The sequence below is a fragment of the Heptranchias perlo genome, chromosome 4, assembly GCF_035084215.1.
Source record: "Heptranchias perlo isolate sHepPer1 chromosome 4, sHepPer1.hap1, whole genome shotgun sequence".
In the NCBI taxonomy this organism is placed as follows: Eukaryota; Metazoa; Chordata; class Chondrichthyes; order Hexanchiformes; family Hexanchidae; genus Heptranchias; species Heptranchias perlo.
This window is the reverse complement of record NC_090328.1, coordinates 92,938,230-92,955,435: the sequence shown is the minus strand read 5'-3', so window position 1 is coordinate 92,955,435 and position 17,206 is coordinate 92,938,230. Positions and strand designations below refer to the sequence as shown.

The 17,206-nt window shown below is 45.9% G+C and overlaps 1 protein-coding gene across 2 annotated transcripts in view; it reads left to right on the top strand.

Moving 5' to 3' along the window:
* mtap (methylthioadenosine phosphorylase) overlaps positions 1 to 17,206 on the top strand; it is a 172,299-nt gene that overhangs the window by 27,898 nt on the left and 127,195 nt on the right. For both annotated transcript variants that reach the window (XM_067983303.1, XM_067983302.1), the window contains exon 2: positions 7,608 to 7,694. In XM_067983303.1, coding sequence (XP_067839404.1) covers positions 7,608 to 7,694 — 87 coding nt within the window. The remainder of the gene's footprint in view (positions 1 to 7,607; positions 7,695 to 17,206) is intronic.

Genomic DNA, 17,206 nt, shown 5'->3' with positions numbered 1-17,206 from the left:
ACGGGTGTGTATGCAAGCAGTGGTAGCACAGTCCAGTTTTTAGCCTGGCTGTGGAATCAGCCCTTCTTTCTAATAATTGGCAAAGCTGAGTGTCCAGCTGTAACTTCATGCACTGTTAATGTTCTACCATAACTGTAGTCCAGTGGATTTCGAACTTCTGTGTAGGGGAATCCTCTGCAAATAATGACTCATTCCTGAGGCCCCTCACATCCTAATTTCCAAAAGGTGGTGCCAGTTACCAAAGAAAAACAATGCTATTGTTGCAAAAAAAATGCTTTTTGTTAGTGTACAGTAACAGAAATAACATTCGAGTAAATGAAAAAAATGCAGAAAGAATATAGAATAGAAAACTCTTGACACTCTACACTTGTGGTGCATGGTTTACTTGGCTCCAGTCGGACAGATGAACTGGTGGACCCCAGTTTGAAAACTGATGCTTTGGTTTGTGTTGAGGAGTGGTCGGGAGTAGGTTTATACCATCACAGAATTTCACGGTATATTAAACCATGGATGGAAATTCTAATGTGCAGTATTCTTGTACAAACACTTCAGTGTTTTTTGAATCAAATTCCACTGTGTTATTTCAACAGAGACATGTCACTCGTTGTAAAATAAAATGCCTCTGCCAAAATAGCGTGTAAAGAAATTTGATACAAGTGCATCAAGCGTTCGTACAATTATATCACACAATGTAATTTCCAGGCTTGTGTGTCAGAGATGAAAGGATAGTGAGATTGATTGAGCTGTTGAGTGGTATAACGTGAACAGGTACAGTAATAGTTACTGTACTGTTTTTGTCTGTGAACTTAGGGGAGGGGTGGAGGGCTGGTGGAGCAGAATGGGAATGCAAGGTTGACCCTGAGTTACTTGTGAATAACCTAGAGTACTTATTCTCGCAACTGTAAATCCTCCATATATTACAAAGAAATGTTGTAATTACTTGTCATGTAAGCTTGGCTTCATTTTCTTTTACCTTTGCACCATGCAAGTTTATTAAACTGCAAGTATTGTTCGCACTTTAAATAAACATCAGCAGTTGCAAGATCTCTGCCATTTCATCCCTGAAGTAGTGTTGAAATTCTGTAATGCCCCTGCATTCACCCACAGGTAGCCGATGGCAAAGACCGTATTTTATGTTTGCTTGGATTAATGAACAATTTCCACAGAGTAATTGTTGGTGCTCTGTTTAAAGGCTGGCATCTTTAATTAAAGGAGCTTTGAGTCTGCAGTCAGCATGCTAAAAACACAAAACATAGTGCTGCCATTTATCAGAATTTGTCTGGTGTATCTACTCAGTTTCAATGTGTGAACTTACTCCGTTTCTTGGGGGTGGGGAGTAGCTTTACAGGCAGTTTATTAAGTTGTGTACACCAGGCTAGATAGTAATAATATCCCCACCCCCAAAAAAAGTCCTCTTGGTCTGGGACCTTTTGTTCTCAACCAGTCCTTTCTTATTCAGGGATTGGAGTTCAGTTCATAACCTTAGGCCTGTATGCATTTTTTTTTAGCAGATGGTGAGTAAATGTATTGATCAGTCCAAGTGCGCCATTTTCCTGATCTGTGGTACTGATGGGAGATGGTTCATGTTCTTCTGAACTGGTACTTTAATTTATAGTTCAGTGATTTTGTAATTTTTATTTTCTATTTAAAGATGACAGGGGTGAAATTGGGCTGTGTAGTGCCCGTTTTTTAGCCGCTACACAGACATCTAAGTTCCGGAATTGGGGTCCGAGATGCGCGCGCATACTTCCGACGTGAAGTGTGCAAGACACCATCTTGGCAAAGGGGTTTGTGCATGTGCACCTAACGACCGCCGGCAACATGTAGAGTAGGGAAATTATGACACAGATCAGTGTGCAATGCTAAATTGAAGGCAATGCTGCTATTATGGAACTCCACACTCCATCCAACGCACTGCCTTAACCTCGCAGAGCTGAACAGGACTTAAAGCGCATGAAGGACCTCCCACCAGTACTATTTAAAGGCATCATGAAGTACTTACAGGTTTGTTGCTGGATTATTTCTTCTGGCTGCTGGTCAATTGTATGTGTTTTTGGAGGTTTCCTTAAATTGGATAAAGTTTCAGTACTCAACAGAGAGAGTGATCTGGGGCTGGTTTTGCTGTACACTTTGCGTCATTTAAAATATTGTGCTGACAAAAGTTGCTTCCAGACATGGGTGGCCTGTATGGGCTTCCTCTGGGAATTGAACATGACTGGTAAGAATGAAGAGAGGCCATGCAGAGTAGGACAAGCTGCTAGAAGATGGAGCGGGAGGAGGACACTCAGCAGGAGGCCATATCCGCGGAGGGCCTTCAGGGAGCAATTCTCTTACCTCAACTTCAGCGACGACCAGTGCATCAGACGTCTTCGGTTCACTAAAGAGGTCGTGACTGAAATTTGTCAACTGCTGCAGCCTCAAAGCAGGACAAGGACAGTATTGCCTGTGACTGTCAAGGTGACCGTAGCTCTTAATTTTTATGGCTCTGGCTCCTTTCAGGCTGCTGCTGGAGTTATAAGCAACGTCTCGCAATTTGCAGTGCACTGCAGTATAAGGGAGGTCACTGATGCTCTCTATACAATGAGAAACACATTCATCTTATTCTGTTTTGCCAGAGACAAGCAGGGGGAATGAGAACAAGCTTTTGCTCACATTGCAGGCTTCCCCATAGTGCAGGGTACCATTGACTGCACGCATATTGTTGTCATGCGTGCTCCTCATCTGAACTCGGGCACATTCATGAACAGGAAGAGATTCCATTCCCTGAATGTGCAGTTGGTGTGCAACACATGCAGCACATCATGCAAGTCAATGCCTGCTACCCTGGCAACAGTCATGAATCGTTCGTTCTGCAGCAGTCCTCTTCCTCTTCCACTTGTATTTCAACCAGCACGGCAAATCATAGGCTGGCTACGGCTGACAAGGGTTATCCCCTCATGACATGGCTCATGACTCTGGTCGGGAATCCAAGCACATGTGCACAGTAGGCCATTCTGTCACAAGGAACATCATTGAGCACACCATAGACTCCTCAAGCAACGCTTCTGCTGCCTGGCCCACTCTGGAGGAGCCCTGCAGTACTCAGCTGAGCGGGTATCAAGATTTGTGGTAGTATGCTGCACAACCTGATCATTATGAGGGAACAACCCTTGCCACCGCCTTGATAACCTGAGGAGCATGATCAAGAAGAGGAAAAGGTGGAGGAGGAGGAAGTGCAACAGAAAGTGGAGGAAGAGGAAGGGAGATTACAATGTAGACAGGCCCTTTCTGCCAGGGCTCTGCGTGATCAGATTATTAATGAGCAATACCAGTAAAGTCAACACCACCTCCCCACTCACCAACAGTCCCACACTCCTTACCTTTCCTCTCTCACATGAGCATCAAATCGTCCTCCTTATGATTACACATTGGTTCCTCCCTCAGCTCATCGCAGAAATAAAAACCACCACCAAATACAAATTCAAACGCACATTTATAAATTAATACATGAAATGATTCAAACAAACTGATACTATTCACCCTTGTGCATTCCCTTAGTGCCTGTCTTTCGTGTGCCTTTACCGTTCCTAGCGCTCCTATGAGGTGCATCCCCAGTGGTTGGAGCATGGGTGGTGGAAGGCTGCTGACCTTCAATTGAGGAGCGTGCAGATGGTCGTGGAGGACGACCTCGAGCAGCTCTGGGCTGAGCGGGCCCGGCTTCAGACTGCGCCGTCTCGGCTTGGGCTGCAGCGCGTGGGCTGGCTGGCTGACAGGCAACAGCAAGGGCACTGGCGGAGTGGCAGGGGTGGGAGCAGGAATGCTGTCATCCTGAGAGACGACAGCAGGTTCGTGTTCCATGGAGCCACTGCCACTCTCCCAGGGCAGCGCCTCAGCACTCCTGGTGATCTGCTGGAGAACAGATTGCTGGACTGCTGTGATGCCCTGGAAGCCCCTTTCAACAGTGGTACCCACGATGGCAGCAGTCTGAGATTCTAATGCAGCAGTCAAAGCTTTGATGGAAGCTGCAATGCAAGATATTTGTGCTGCAATGGAAGCTGTGACATCGGTCATCAGACCTGTATCATGGTGGGTTCCACAGATGTACTGATGGAGGTGACCACCCATTCCATATTGGAAAGGATGGGCTCCAAGCTCTGCGCAAAGCCCTGTGCCAAGTTGGAGCTAGACTCCTCCATGCTCCTTGACATTGTGCGCAGGCTTTCCAATGCACCGAGCATTTAGTTGTGTACACCCATCTGCCTTTTTCTATAGCCTGGCCCATCAAAGTCCTCATCTGAATCCTCTGCAGTAGAACTAGTGTGCGACCTTGCCCTCCGGCGCGCTGGCACCTGCGATATCCTTCCCCGCCCCGGTTTCTGCCCACTTGTGCCTGGTGTTTCATCATGTGCAGATCCCTCCTCTATCCTAGCCTCTAAAGTACGTGCAGTGTCAGCCTCTGAGCTGGTGGCTGCAAGTGTAAGATCGAGTGTTGGTGTATCTTCATCATCACTGCCTACTTCCTTGCCTCCTCTGACTGGGAAGGTTCCAGTTCTTGGGTATCTAAAATAACAAAGGGACAAGGGTTGGGTTGTGGTGAGGGGAGAGGAGAAAGTAAGAAGTACGTGCTTACACCATCTGCAGCATGTGAGTCAAAAAATTGTGGAATGAGAGAGAAGTGGGAAGAGAGAAGGAGAATTAGGTATGCAGAGTCCCTCATCAATCCCTCCATACTCTGCAATGCCCCACAAGCAGCAGGTGAAATCAGTCTGTTTTTGGTGGTGTTGGTTGAGGAAAGAATGTTGGCCAGGACATTTCTTCCTGGAGTAGTGTTGTGGATTTGTTTCTTCATTCACCTGACCAGGCAGACGGTACACCTACCTGACCAGGCAGACGGTACACCTACCTGACCAGGCAGACGGTACACCTACCTGACCAGGCAGACGGTACACCTACCTGACCAGGCAGACGGTACACCTACCTGACCAGGCAGACGGTCACCTACCTGACCAGGCAGACGATTTAATGTCTCATGTAAATACTGTAGAGTGCACACATCGGGGGTTAAATTGGTTAATCCCTGAAAACGGTCGCAGGGAATGCGATTAACTTGCGCCCCGTCGTTGCGATGTGGCCACGGTCTCAGCAATACCCCTTCCCATGATGGCCATCACTGTCTCCTCCATGGGGGTTGAAACATTTAAGGGCACCTGTCCTCCTTCAGTTGTTCATTGCTCCCTACTGTTATGCACCACCTTCTGCAAGAAAGGGGGAAACGTGGCAGTGAATGTCCTGCAAGATGTTTGGGTGATGTGGCTGTCATGGTTGAATAGCTGCCAGTATGTCACAAACTGTCCTGACTTGGAAATATATCGCCGTTCCTTCATTGTCGCTGGGTCAAAATCCTGGAACTCCCTTCCTAACAGCACTGTGGGAGAACCTTCACCACACGGACTGTAGCGGTTCACGAAGGCGGCTCACCACCACCTTCTCTAGGGCAATTAGGGATGGGCAATAAATGCTGGCCTCGCCAGCGACGCCCACATCCCATGAACAAATAAAAAAATTGTGAACTGTGAGGTGTCGGTATGAGGCTTGCAACAGTGCTAAATGTGTGAGGGTGAGATAAAGCATATGATTTGAATGGTTGAGGACTGATTGAAAGAGATTGTTGGTAGGTGGATGATGGAGGTGTAGTGCATTGAACAGTGGATGATGCTGGTGGTACAGTTGGTAGGACATGCCACTTGAAACTTTAACTCACTCACCTTGAACACTCATGTTAAATCATTGAACTTCTTCCTGCACTGCATCCAGGTCCTTGGAGCTATGCTCCTGGCATTTAGCTCCTCCACTACTTCCTCCCACTGCCTCTTGAGCACATGTCTGGAGGGCCCCCTGCGGATACAGAATGCCCCTCTTTCTCTCCGTCTCTTGCACCAAGGCCTCCAGTACATCATCAGAGAATCTTGGTGCACACTCTCTCGCAGGCGCAACCATTCTTCAAAGTATTACAGCATTGAATCACTTCTCAAATAACTCCCTCCACTTCTTACAGCCAAATTGGCTGCTGTGGTTGTCTACAAAATAACAGTGACTATAACTCAGAACCAATCCATTAGCCGTAAAGCACTTTAGGGTGTCTTGAGGACATGAAAGGCACTTTATAAATGTTAATTTGTTTATTTGTTCGTTCTTTGCAACTCCAGATTTACACTGCTGGTTCAGTCGCAAACTCCGCGTACATGTACACTGCAAAAACCCAGAGTTTGCGACTGTTTACTATTGTACAGTATCATGGGGGAGTTTCTATGTGCACTTATTTTCCATGATTTTAATTATTCCAGTGTTCCTGAGGATTGATTATTTGGATCATTGCCAGCTATAGCAACAATATATAACCATATGTATATTAAAGCTGGTGATGACATCAGGCTGTTTCATTCTTGAATAAAAGATGTGAATAACTGAATCATAACATGCATTATTATTAAAGACTGCTAAGCTACTTATATAACCATTCAACTGCTGATCACTGAATCCATTACAATCTCTTGGAGCTTTTTTTTAATTCATTCATGGGATATGGGCATCGCTGGCAAGGCCAGCATTTATTGCCCATCCCTAATTGCCCTTGAATTATGGTATCACATCATGTTGTTCTCAGTAGGCTGAAGGTCCAGGCAATCTGAAATTGGGATGTCCTTTAATGGAGGAATTTTAGATGTTCATAATGGAATGGACAAAAGTGACCAGCAGTGAGAACGGACTGTCAGTCAATTGCCTCATCTTGTACTTACAGAAAAGGGTTTCTTGGGGGGGTGGGGGGGTGGGTGTTGTTGTAATTGTCTAACTACGGTCTCACTGAGAGGCTTGCCTGCTGGAAGGACAGGTTGGAAAGTTGGGCACGCACTGCACACGATTTTCGAATAGTTAATTTAAATCATGTGCTGTGTGCATTGTAATTTCTGATATGTGCTCCAGGCAGGTGAAACTTCCCAGCAAAAGTCTGAAGTTGTAAGATCACCTCTTTGCGATTTGCTAACCTGGTTAATTAGTACAGAATTAAACAAATATACTGCATACCTTTTATGAGATGTTACTTTGCATAGTTGGTTATATTCAATGGATCATAATGCTGTAAAAGTTGAGTAAGTTTTTGAAGAGTATTAAATAAATTGTTGCTGACTTACTCCATTTAAGTTATTTGTATCTGCTTGAAGGTGGTTAATTGTGTGTTTACCTTACTGTGGATTGGTTCAGTGAGTCTCCAGGTATCTGGGCCAGTAGAATAACATGGTGACCATGTTCTAATGACTAATACTGCACTGGGAATGTGGTAACTCAACATTACTAAACATATATTTTGGTTTCTTTGCACAATTTTTTTTTAAATGCTGAGAAAATATCTTTTTTTAAAAATTCTTTGGTGGGACACAGACTACCTAGTTTGTAAGTAACGCAGTTGGTATATTAGTAGATTGATGCATAGATTTGATTGAAAATTGCCAGGCCCTGAAATAATGCTGAGTACCTGAGCATAGTGATGAAAAGTCTTTATCAACTGATTGTGCCTGTATAATTAAGAGTATACCTTTAAGTTTTAACTTTTTGTTTTCGCTGGATTACAGATTGGAATTATTGGTGGGTCAGGACTGGGCGACCTGGACATTTTGGAGGAAAAGACTGAGAAATGTGTGGATACGCCATTTGGAAAGGTTTGTTATTTGTGTTTGTCCATGCACTGCTTTCTTGGTTTATACTAGTTGTGTGCTGTGAATTATTGATCCACCCATGGTAATTCACAGGTCTCTGTCTTTGAATGGAAGAAAATATATCCTATCTGATTTCCTTCTCTCCTCTTCCCAAGACTTGTATAATTCTTCCATATCTGCAGAGGGTCATTTAATACTTCTCTCAATTTTCAAAGAAAAAGCTTGCCTGATTTGGAATTTTTATTTCTTTTCTCTTTTTCTGTCTTTCCTTTTCTCTTTCTATCTCTTTTTTTCTTGCCCCCTCTCATCTTTGTTGAAATGACCTTGGTAATGCTTCTCTGAACTTTCCTCCCTTGTTCTTTCTAAATTGCAAATATCCCATTCTACACATTGTTTCCTCATCCCTGTGTTGAAATCCAGATTCATTGTTCTGTCTTCTACTCTAACTTGTTCTTCTCTGGGACCTCAAAACTATGTTCTCCTACCCGTTACAGGCCGTTCACCTCAGCTTGGTATCATCTAATCACTACTGTTTTTACGTTATCTTCTCTTTTACACTTTTCCGATGGACAGGGGCAGTCTGAGTGGTTGATTTCTCCACAGCTGCCATCATTACTGTTCCATGAGTGAACAGCAGAAGGTTTGCTTCACCATACTGGTTCTTTGGTATGTTCTTTGTACCCCATCTTTCCCTCTTGCACAGTAAGTTTACTGCTGCCATGCAGCCCTTCTCCATCTACTTGTCCCACTAAGAACTGGCACAGTATGGAGCTGTAGATTCAGGTGGGATCTTCTCACTACCCTGTAGCATGTCACTGCAGTGCTTTATCACTAGCGACAGGACTTTGATTTTCACATCTGCAGAATTTTAGCTCTAATAGTCTGACTTTTTTTATTGATGAGAGGGGGCAAGAAAAAGGCTGTTGTGATGATTTGACTGTCTGTAAAAATGCTTCACCACAATACTTTACTAAAATAGCGCTAGTTCTTAGAATACAGAAGCTGGCTGGGAAAGAAAATCTAAACCTCGTTACTGGATTTCTTTAAATTTAGACCAATTATTCATGGTTGGAACTTAGCCATTATCTTTACAAAATATTGGACATAGTGGCTCAGATTTAGCATAAAGCTAACAGCATGCACTAAATGTACAAAATACTAACTTAAAATGTGCTTTACATCTGGCTTAGAATGTGGCTTTTACTTGCATTTAAGTAACTGTGGCTCTCCATTGCCATTAATTGCTTTATGTTAGGAACAAGTTGGACTGGTGCAATGTGAAGCCTGTTGTTTCCCTCTGAATGCTGTGCTCTGCTGATTCATCTAGAATTAGAATTTCCATTTTTATTTGTGATATGTTTGAAATACCTGAGAAGTGCCAAAATTACAAGCCAATTCCTTAATGTTGCTCAATTTATTAGTAGCAGGTTCTGAAAAGGAGTAGCTGTTAGATTGTGGTTTTTTAACAGTACCTGTGTTTTGTGCTAATTGTCATTCCTCCTAGGACACGCCAAGAGATGACATTCAAATCTATGCAAATGTTAGTGAAATGGGCGCTTTTAGATATCCATTATGTTATATAGTAAAATGATGTGTGCATGTAACCTACAGTAGGTTGCATGTAGCCATATCTCTAGGCTTGTTACATAAGAATATGCCTAAAATAAACTGGGCATTCTTTTTTGTTGTAATGCGTATTACATCATTGATCACCAGCATAAGCCCAGGTGTGGTTATCTTGGGCCTTGTATGTCAGTTTGATCCTTTCGTGGATCAGAGTAGCAGTTTTGCTATTTTGAAAATATGGCAATGGTAACATTATATTTATCCTCTGCACGTTAATTAGTTATTAGTTTTTTTTTAAATGTCAGCATTAGTTTGTGCATGATTTCCCAGACGATGATTCCTTGATCTTAGTCATATCACCATGGAGAGGAAATAGCCCTCACCAAAGAGCGAAAAAGCATATCTGAGACACAGTTGGCTCTGACCAGGGGTTGTGACTGGTTATGTAGCAAATCCTTAGAATAGGTTATCTGCTTGCCTGCCCTCTCAGCTAGGAATGGTAGTTGTTTTGGGGAGACCATAAGGAGAAGGGAAGAAATTAGTAAATGTCATACAGAAAAAATCTTTTAAAATACAACTGCTACAGATCTTATACCTCAGCCTTTCTTGATGTGTACAGCGGGTAGTTCCTTATGCAGACTCTGCTGGAGTTTCACTATGTTCTGACTGTGAAGTTTTGTTTTGAAATATTGCTTTTCTCTGGTAAACAAATTATTTGAAATTTTGATCTTCCATTAAGATAAGAAGTGTTGGTGCTGTGGGCTGAAGCATATTACCATTTTTTGTATCCAACGTCACCAGAAACACAATGAGACTAGGTAAACCATAGTTTAGGTGAAAGATAAAGCTTCTTTTCACTTCCCACACTAGCCATTCTTATGAGTCTCTCTAAGTGAAGATCTCTTCACTTCCCTCACAGGGCCTGCTTTCAAATAAAACTCTCATATTTGAGCATAAGAGTTTCATGAGATCACTTGAATATGTGTGCCAAGCACTCTGACCAGTCTGGGGGCGACTACAGCAGAATCTACAGGTTGCATTGTGTAGTGATGTTTGACTGTCTAGGTGAACTGCAGAACACTGTGGAGAGAGCGGCCACTCCAGGGCCATGTGTAGTGGGACTACCAGTTAGAGAGGTCTTAAGCCCAGAAGCAGCTTCTCTAATAAATGCTCTGAGTGGGGATATAGCGTACGCTCCAATATACTGCTGTTTCTGTTGTTTGGTTTTAACGTGCTGGAGAATCGGATTGCAAGAGCAATAAACTCATTGCACGCCAGCAGTTTGCTCCCACACAGATCACTGGACATGTTGAGCGAGTACCCAGCAGCAGAAGTTGGCATGGATGATGGAGCTGTCTCTCAGGCTGAGGCCTCGTCCATCCCACCTAGTTGCCCGACCAAATGACTCGCAATGTGTTAAATAGCATGGAGGACCAGGCAGCCACCACATTATTAGATGAAGTGACAACAGTTTCCAGGCCACCGCATGACTCAGCAGAAGTAGTTCCTCCTCTCACTTGGGTGACACTTTATCTGCTCTTCTACCTAGATTAGTCAATAGAAGACATAGGAATATAGGAACAGGAGTAGGCCATTCAGCCCCTCGAACCTGCTCGGCCATTCAGTTAGATCATAGCTGATCTGTACTTTAACTCTATCTACCCGCCTGGGTTCCGTAACCCTTAATACCCTTGCCTAACAAAAATCTATCAATTTTAGTTTTCAAATTTTCAACTGATCGATCCTCAGCAGCATTTTGGGGGAGAGAGTTCCAAATTTGCACTACCCTTTGTGTGAAGAAGTGCTATCTGACATCACCCCTGAGTGGCCTACCTCTAATTTTAAGGTGATTCCCCCACCAGAGGAAATAGTTTCTCTCTGTCTACCCTATCTAATCGTCTTAAACACCTCAATTATATCACCCCTTAATCTTCCGTGCTCGAGGTGAGAATGCACAGTATTAACTCTTAAAGCCCGATGCGCTTTCCTCTCTGCTTTCTTCTCTTTCCTATTTCTCAGCCACCTTGGGGTAGATCTTGATTTGTGCAATAGTGTAAGATGGGCGATAGCGAATCGGTAGCCCATTTTACATCTCTCCTGATTTTTATTTCAATTGAAGTCAATGAAGGGAGAGATGTAAAACGGACTGCTGACTCGCTATCTCCCGTTTTACACTATTGCACAAATTGAGACCTGTCCCCTGACTCCCCGATGCAGTGCAGCCCTCCAGTGTGTCCTGTTGTTAGCAACATCTTCCCAGCTTGTGGTATTGATGTTAAAACTTTTTAAGTCTCTCTTCCAAATGTCTTTAAATCTGAGCGTAATAGTTGATCTAGGCCAGAGAGAAATGGGGCTCGATATTAGGAGGGAGGCGGGTAGGCAGCGGGGGGGTCGACTGGGCACATGGGTAACGTGCCCAGTGAATTCGGGGTGCTCTGCACACGATCGCAGCCTAATTGAAGGCACTTACCTTGGCTTCCGGGTTTCGTGCTGGAAAGCTGCGCAGCGGGTGGACTGCGCACCCGCATCATAGGCTGTCAGCTGGAGAAGCCCTATTTAAAGGGGCAGTCCTTCACCGACTGATGCAGCAGAAAATAGGCAAAATTACAGCTTGGAGCAGCCCAGGGGGAAGGCTGCTACCAGGTTTAATGATGCCTCACTCCAGGTCCTACTGAATGGGGTGAGGAGGAGGGGGAGGACAGAGATCTTCTCCCCGGCGGGCGGGAGGAAGTGGCCTTCCTCTGCCACCACAAAGGCCTGGCTCGAGGTGGCAAAGGAGGTCACCTGAACCACCAACATATCGCCCACCTGCATACAGTGCAGAAGGCGTTTCAATGACCTAAGTAGGTCAGCCGAAGTGAATACACTTATTCCCCTACCCTCCGTCTGCCACATCACCGCCCCCACCCCACATCTCCTTCTGCACTGCCAACACTACTCTATCACATCACTCCTCACACCCACTCAAAGCTCATCCTCATCTTACCTGCACTTACTTCGCCAGTACTCATCCCGCCACTACCACTCAACCCAATCCTCATACAATCTCATGGCTCTACCTCATACTCACTCTCTCATGCATCTCTTTCACCGTCAGCCTCATCCAACCTGCCACTACCTGTGCTGCAGCCACAGGGCATGCATCACATAAGTGTAGTAGGAAGCGTAAGGCAAATGTGTCGTGAGCATGAAGGGGATGCACAAGGGTGTTTGAGGGTTTGTCATGGTTTTTACTTATATTTGATTTCTGACCAACTCACATCACATATTATATTGACACCACTACTGCCACGTCTTTGCAAATCTTGTCTGGTTTGTGCAATAATGCCCTTTCCTGAGGATCAAATGAAGACGCACAACTGATGCCACCCATTGTGTCACTGCAGAGTGGGTGTAGGTGTATTTGCAGGGCTCTTTTGTGCAGATGACTGAGAGACGTCAGCGATGTCCCCGGTGGCACCCTGGAAGGATGTGGAGGAGAAGTTGTTGCGGGCAGTGGTGACTTTGACAGCGACAGGTAAGACGATGGTGCTCGGGCCAGCCGAGTGCAGCTCGGCATGAAGGAGGCTGCAGATGGGTACGACTACATGTCGAGTGACTCTGAGCCTCCGTGTGCACTGCTGCTCAGAGAGGTCCAGGAAGCTCAGCCTCGGTCTGTGGACCCTGTGGCGAGGGTAAGGAATCTTACAACACCAGGTTATAGTCCAACAGTTTTATTTGAAAATCACAAGCTTTCGGAGGCTTTCTCCTTCGTCGGGTGACACTCACCTGACGAAGGAGAAAGCCTCCAAAAGCTTGTGATTTTCAAATAAAACTGTTGGACTTAGAACCTGATGTTGTAAGATTCCTTACATTTGTCCACCCCAGTCCATCACCGGCATCTCCACACCTGTGGCGAGAGTAGTGCCCTCTGCGACACATCTCTCTCTGCGGTTACCCTCCCTCTTGCTGTTCAGGTGGATGTGTCACAGCACTGTGTTGTGGAGATCCACGTGTCAGAGGTGGACGGCGAGGCTGGTGATGCTGTTCGTCCTCCGAGGAGGTCACGACTGCAGCTACAGCGGCCCCCATCCGGAAGATGTATGTTTGAGGGGGTCCGCAAGGTAGGTGCATGTGTCTGCACCCCGGAGTTAAGGTTGCAAGTTTGTGACTTTTATTGTTAGGAGGCGGGTGGTGGAGGCCAAACTTTGTCCAAAGTGACAGAGTGGCCTCCTGCAATGAGTTAGGGTCTTCCTCCACCCCCCCCCCCCCCAACCTGTCAAATGGACCTTTGCAGCTGATACAGGCTGGTGGCTGCAACACGTCCATTTCAACTGAGATGATGAAAATCCCACCCCTCCTGTCCTACAAATCAGGTCTGCTAATGACCTGAACTATCAAGTTAATTGGTTTAAGTGGGATCCAGCTGGCTTTAATTGCTGGCAGGAGTCCCGCATGCGGGGGCTGCGCGCGCACCTAAGCGCGTCACTGGGGAATCCCCGATTTTCGGAGCCCACCCGCTTGCACGTCCAAAAATCGAGCCCATGGTGACTGTTGTGCAACTCAAGTGCTTGTGTCACCCAATGCAATGATGTTCAAATGTGCTCAATAAAGTGTGCCAAAACACTATAGTGGGCATAGTGCTCCATTTTTAATGGGCACATGTGGACCTCACAGAAATGGGTAGCGTAAGCGGTTAAGTGAAAGTCTTATCAATTAGGGCCTGCCTTAAGACATTTCGGCCCCAATATTTGTAGGGAAGTTGTGGGTGAGGCCGAAGAACCTGGCAAGTCCGGGCATGCGGAGGTCCTGCCGATCTTAATGGCAGGATCTCATTAACATTTTTTAGCTCCTTCTCCCGCCCAGCAGCCGGTCAAATGGACAGCCTGGCCGGCAGGCAGGAGGTAACATCAGCAGCAGGAGGCCGCAGCCTGGGACCCTTGGGGACGGTCCCTGGCAATGGGGGCTGGGGTTAGGTCAGCAATTGGGGCTGGGGGTGGGGGGGAGGTCTGCAATTGGGAGGGCTGGGGGAGGCCCCTTCCTTGAGGGGCCTGGGGGGAGCACTCCTGCTCCTCCTGGCCCACAAGGCTAGCCCACAAGGAGTGCTGTAACAGGCACTTACCTTATGGAGCCGGCAGCTCCCACCTCCCTTTCACTGCTGAGTTTCCCGACCCCTGGGAAACCCGTGCAGCAACAGTCAATTTCAAATCGGGCTCGCAATTGCACTGTGGGAGCCATATTTAAATATGTTAATTAAACAAGGCGGGACACTCTGATCTGATGCCCTAATATCCGCCACCGTAAAAATGGCGGCGTGCACGGCAGATTGGAATCGGATTATGCACATTTCACTTTTTAACCCCACCCCGACCCCTCCAGCCCGTCATGGAGGAGGGGGTTAATAGCGAAGCCTTCATGTCTGCAGCTGGGATTCAGTGTGCATCTCATCAGGCTCAGACTTAGTGTCCTCTGAATTTCATTCAGTACTCAAATTTTTATAGTCACTGGAAGGTTTATGGAGATGATGAGACGATCGGCTGCACCAGTAATGCTGCCACCAGTCAGGTGGCAGGAACTTTTCTGCCTGTCGGCTAAAGGAGACATTAAATTTCCATGTCTGCATAGATGATGAAGCCAGATATCCTCAGACGTGTGAAGATAGTGTTCAGACACGGGTGGTTGGCTAAGGGTAGGTGTGACCACACCTCCTGACGTGTCCGTGCACCTCCCTGTCATGCCTCCTCAGATTCTTCTTTTCCTCTGCCAAAACCAAAAATATCCAGTGGTATTCCCAGCAGGATACCCATCTTCAGAACTTCGATTGTGGCAACTTAAATTGAATGTAGCAATAAGCCACAGATGGAAAATAAGGGGCCAGTAATATATCCAAAAAACTAGGCCACAAACAAAACTAGAAATAAGTGACACAAAAACTGTGCAAAAACAAAAAACACACAACTATCATTTCAGTAAAATAAAGGGGGGGATTTTAACCCCCCAGCACAGGTGAGGAGGCAGTTAAAAATTCAAAAACCCGACACCAGCCTGCACCCACATCCGGTTTTAATGGAGGCGGGTTTGGGGGGTGGGCGAATAACCTGCTCTCCTGTGGCGGGTCTGTCATTTAAATATTTTAATGAGGCTGCGTACCTCAAATTTTAGCAGGCATTTTGGTTTAAAAGCCTGTGGGTCGGGTTTCTCAGGGCTTGGAAAACCCGACAGCTGAAGGGAGGCGAGAACGGTTGCATCCAGCAGGTAAATGCCTTTCCAGCACTGCTTGTGGGCCAGGAGGAGCAGGAGTGCTTCTCTCACCAAGAAAACTCGCTTTCCTCCCCGCGATCAGCCGCCCCTCCCCCCACCCTACCCCGGTGATCTGATCTCTTCCCCCCCCCCCCCCCCACCCCCCGACATACAATTTCCCCCTGACGTACGATCTGACATACGATCCCCCCCCATCACCAAGACCACCTACTTCCACCCCCGTAACATCGTCCGTCTCCACCCCTGCCTCAGCTCATCTGCTACTGAAACCCTCATCTGTGCCTTTGTTACCTCTGGACTCGACTATTCTAATGTTCTCCCACCTTGCACCCTCCGTAAACTTCAGCTCATCCAAAACTCTGCTGCCCATATCCTAACTTGCACTAATCCCGTTCACCCATTATCCCTGTGCTCGCTGACCTACACTGGCTCCCAGTCCAGCAACATCTTGATTTTAAAATTCTTATCTTTGTTTCCAAATCCCTTCATGACCTTGCCCCTCCCTATCTCTGTAACCTCCTCCAGCCCAACAACCCTCAGAGATCTCTGTACTCCTTCAATTCTGGCCTCTCGTGCATTCACGATTTTCTTCGTTCCATCTTGGCGGCCGTGCCTTCAGTCGCCCAGGCGCTAAGCTCTGGAATTGCCTCCCTAAACCTCTCCGACTCTCTACCTCTCTCTCCTCCTTCCTAATATCTCATTTTGTGGCTCAGTGTCAAATATTGTCTGATAATACTGCTGTGAAGCACCTTGGAATATTTTACTATGTTAAAGTCACTATATAAATGCAAGAAGTTGTTGTTGATATCCAACAGGGACAAATCAGTCCAGGTGCTGCTGAAACCAGGCCGTTCTCATAAAAGAAAATTCTCTCTAAGTGCTCAATAAACCACCGCAAAAACCCCCGTATCCTGTTGATCAAATTCTTTTACTGCATTTTGTATGGAATGTTTCCAGTTAGAAGTACATAGTGTGCAACAACACATCCCTTATTCAGGAGCAGTGATAAGATACTCTTTGTATTTAAGCAAGACTGTCTACTTCAGCTAGTCTGACTCACCTCACATAGTTCTTGTACTTTCATGGCTGTTTTTTCTCTTTAGTGGAGCAGTATAGTGAGCTGCTTTTAATGCCACACGCATTGCATGCCAGTTTATGGGAGTACTTCTTTATAGACCAATTTATTTCTCCTGTATTATAATAAGAATTCAATATATTTTTATCAGGCACAGTTTAGGCTGTAGCTTGATGGCTGTGCTTCAACTGTTGCGGTGAATTTTGCCACGTAATTGGGTCTGATCCTGGGATGGTTTACATGCTCTCACCTGTCGGCACAGATGGGATAATAATAACCGCAGTTCTCTGAGAAAATTCACAGCAGTACAAAAGCTGCTTTTATATCAGGGTTGTTTGATTCGAATTCCAGGAGACTGGCATCTTTGAGCCGATTTCTGCTGGGAAGCTAATCCCAGCGTCCTTACCCTATTGCACCCTTTCTTTTAAAGGTCAACCGCTGCTTTTATATTGCACCAAGATATGTGTAAGTGGCACCAGCTCCTGAAGTGCGAGCCCCTGCTGCCAGCTGCAGCCCGAAAATAAACTTGTTGGGAACTGGTGTCACTAGCAAGGGTGGGTGGAGGTCTCGTGCAATGTAAAAGCAGACTACAAATTTGCCGCCAGAATAAGGGAGCTGGATTTAGTGGTGTAAA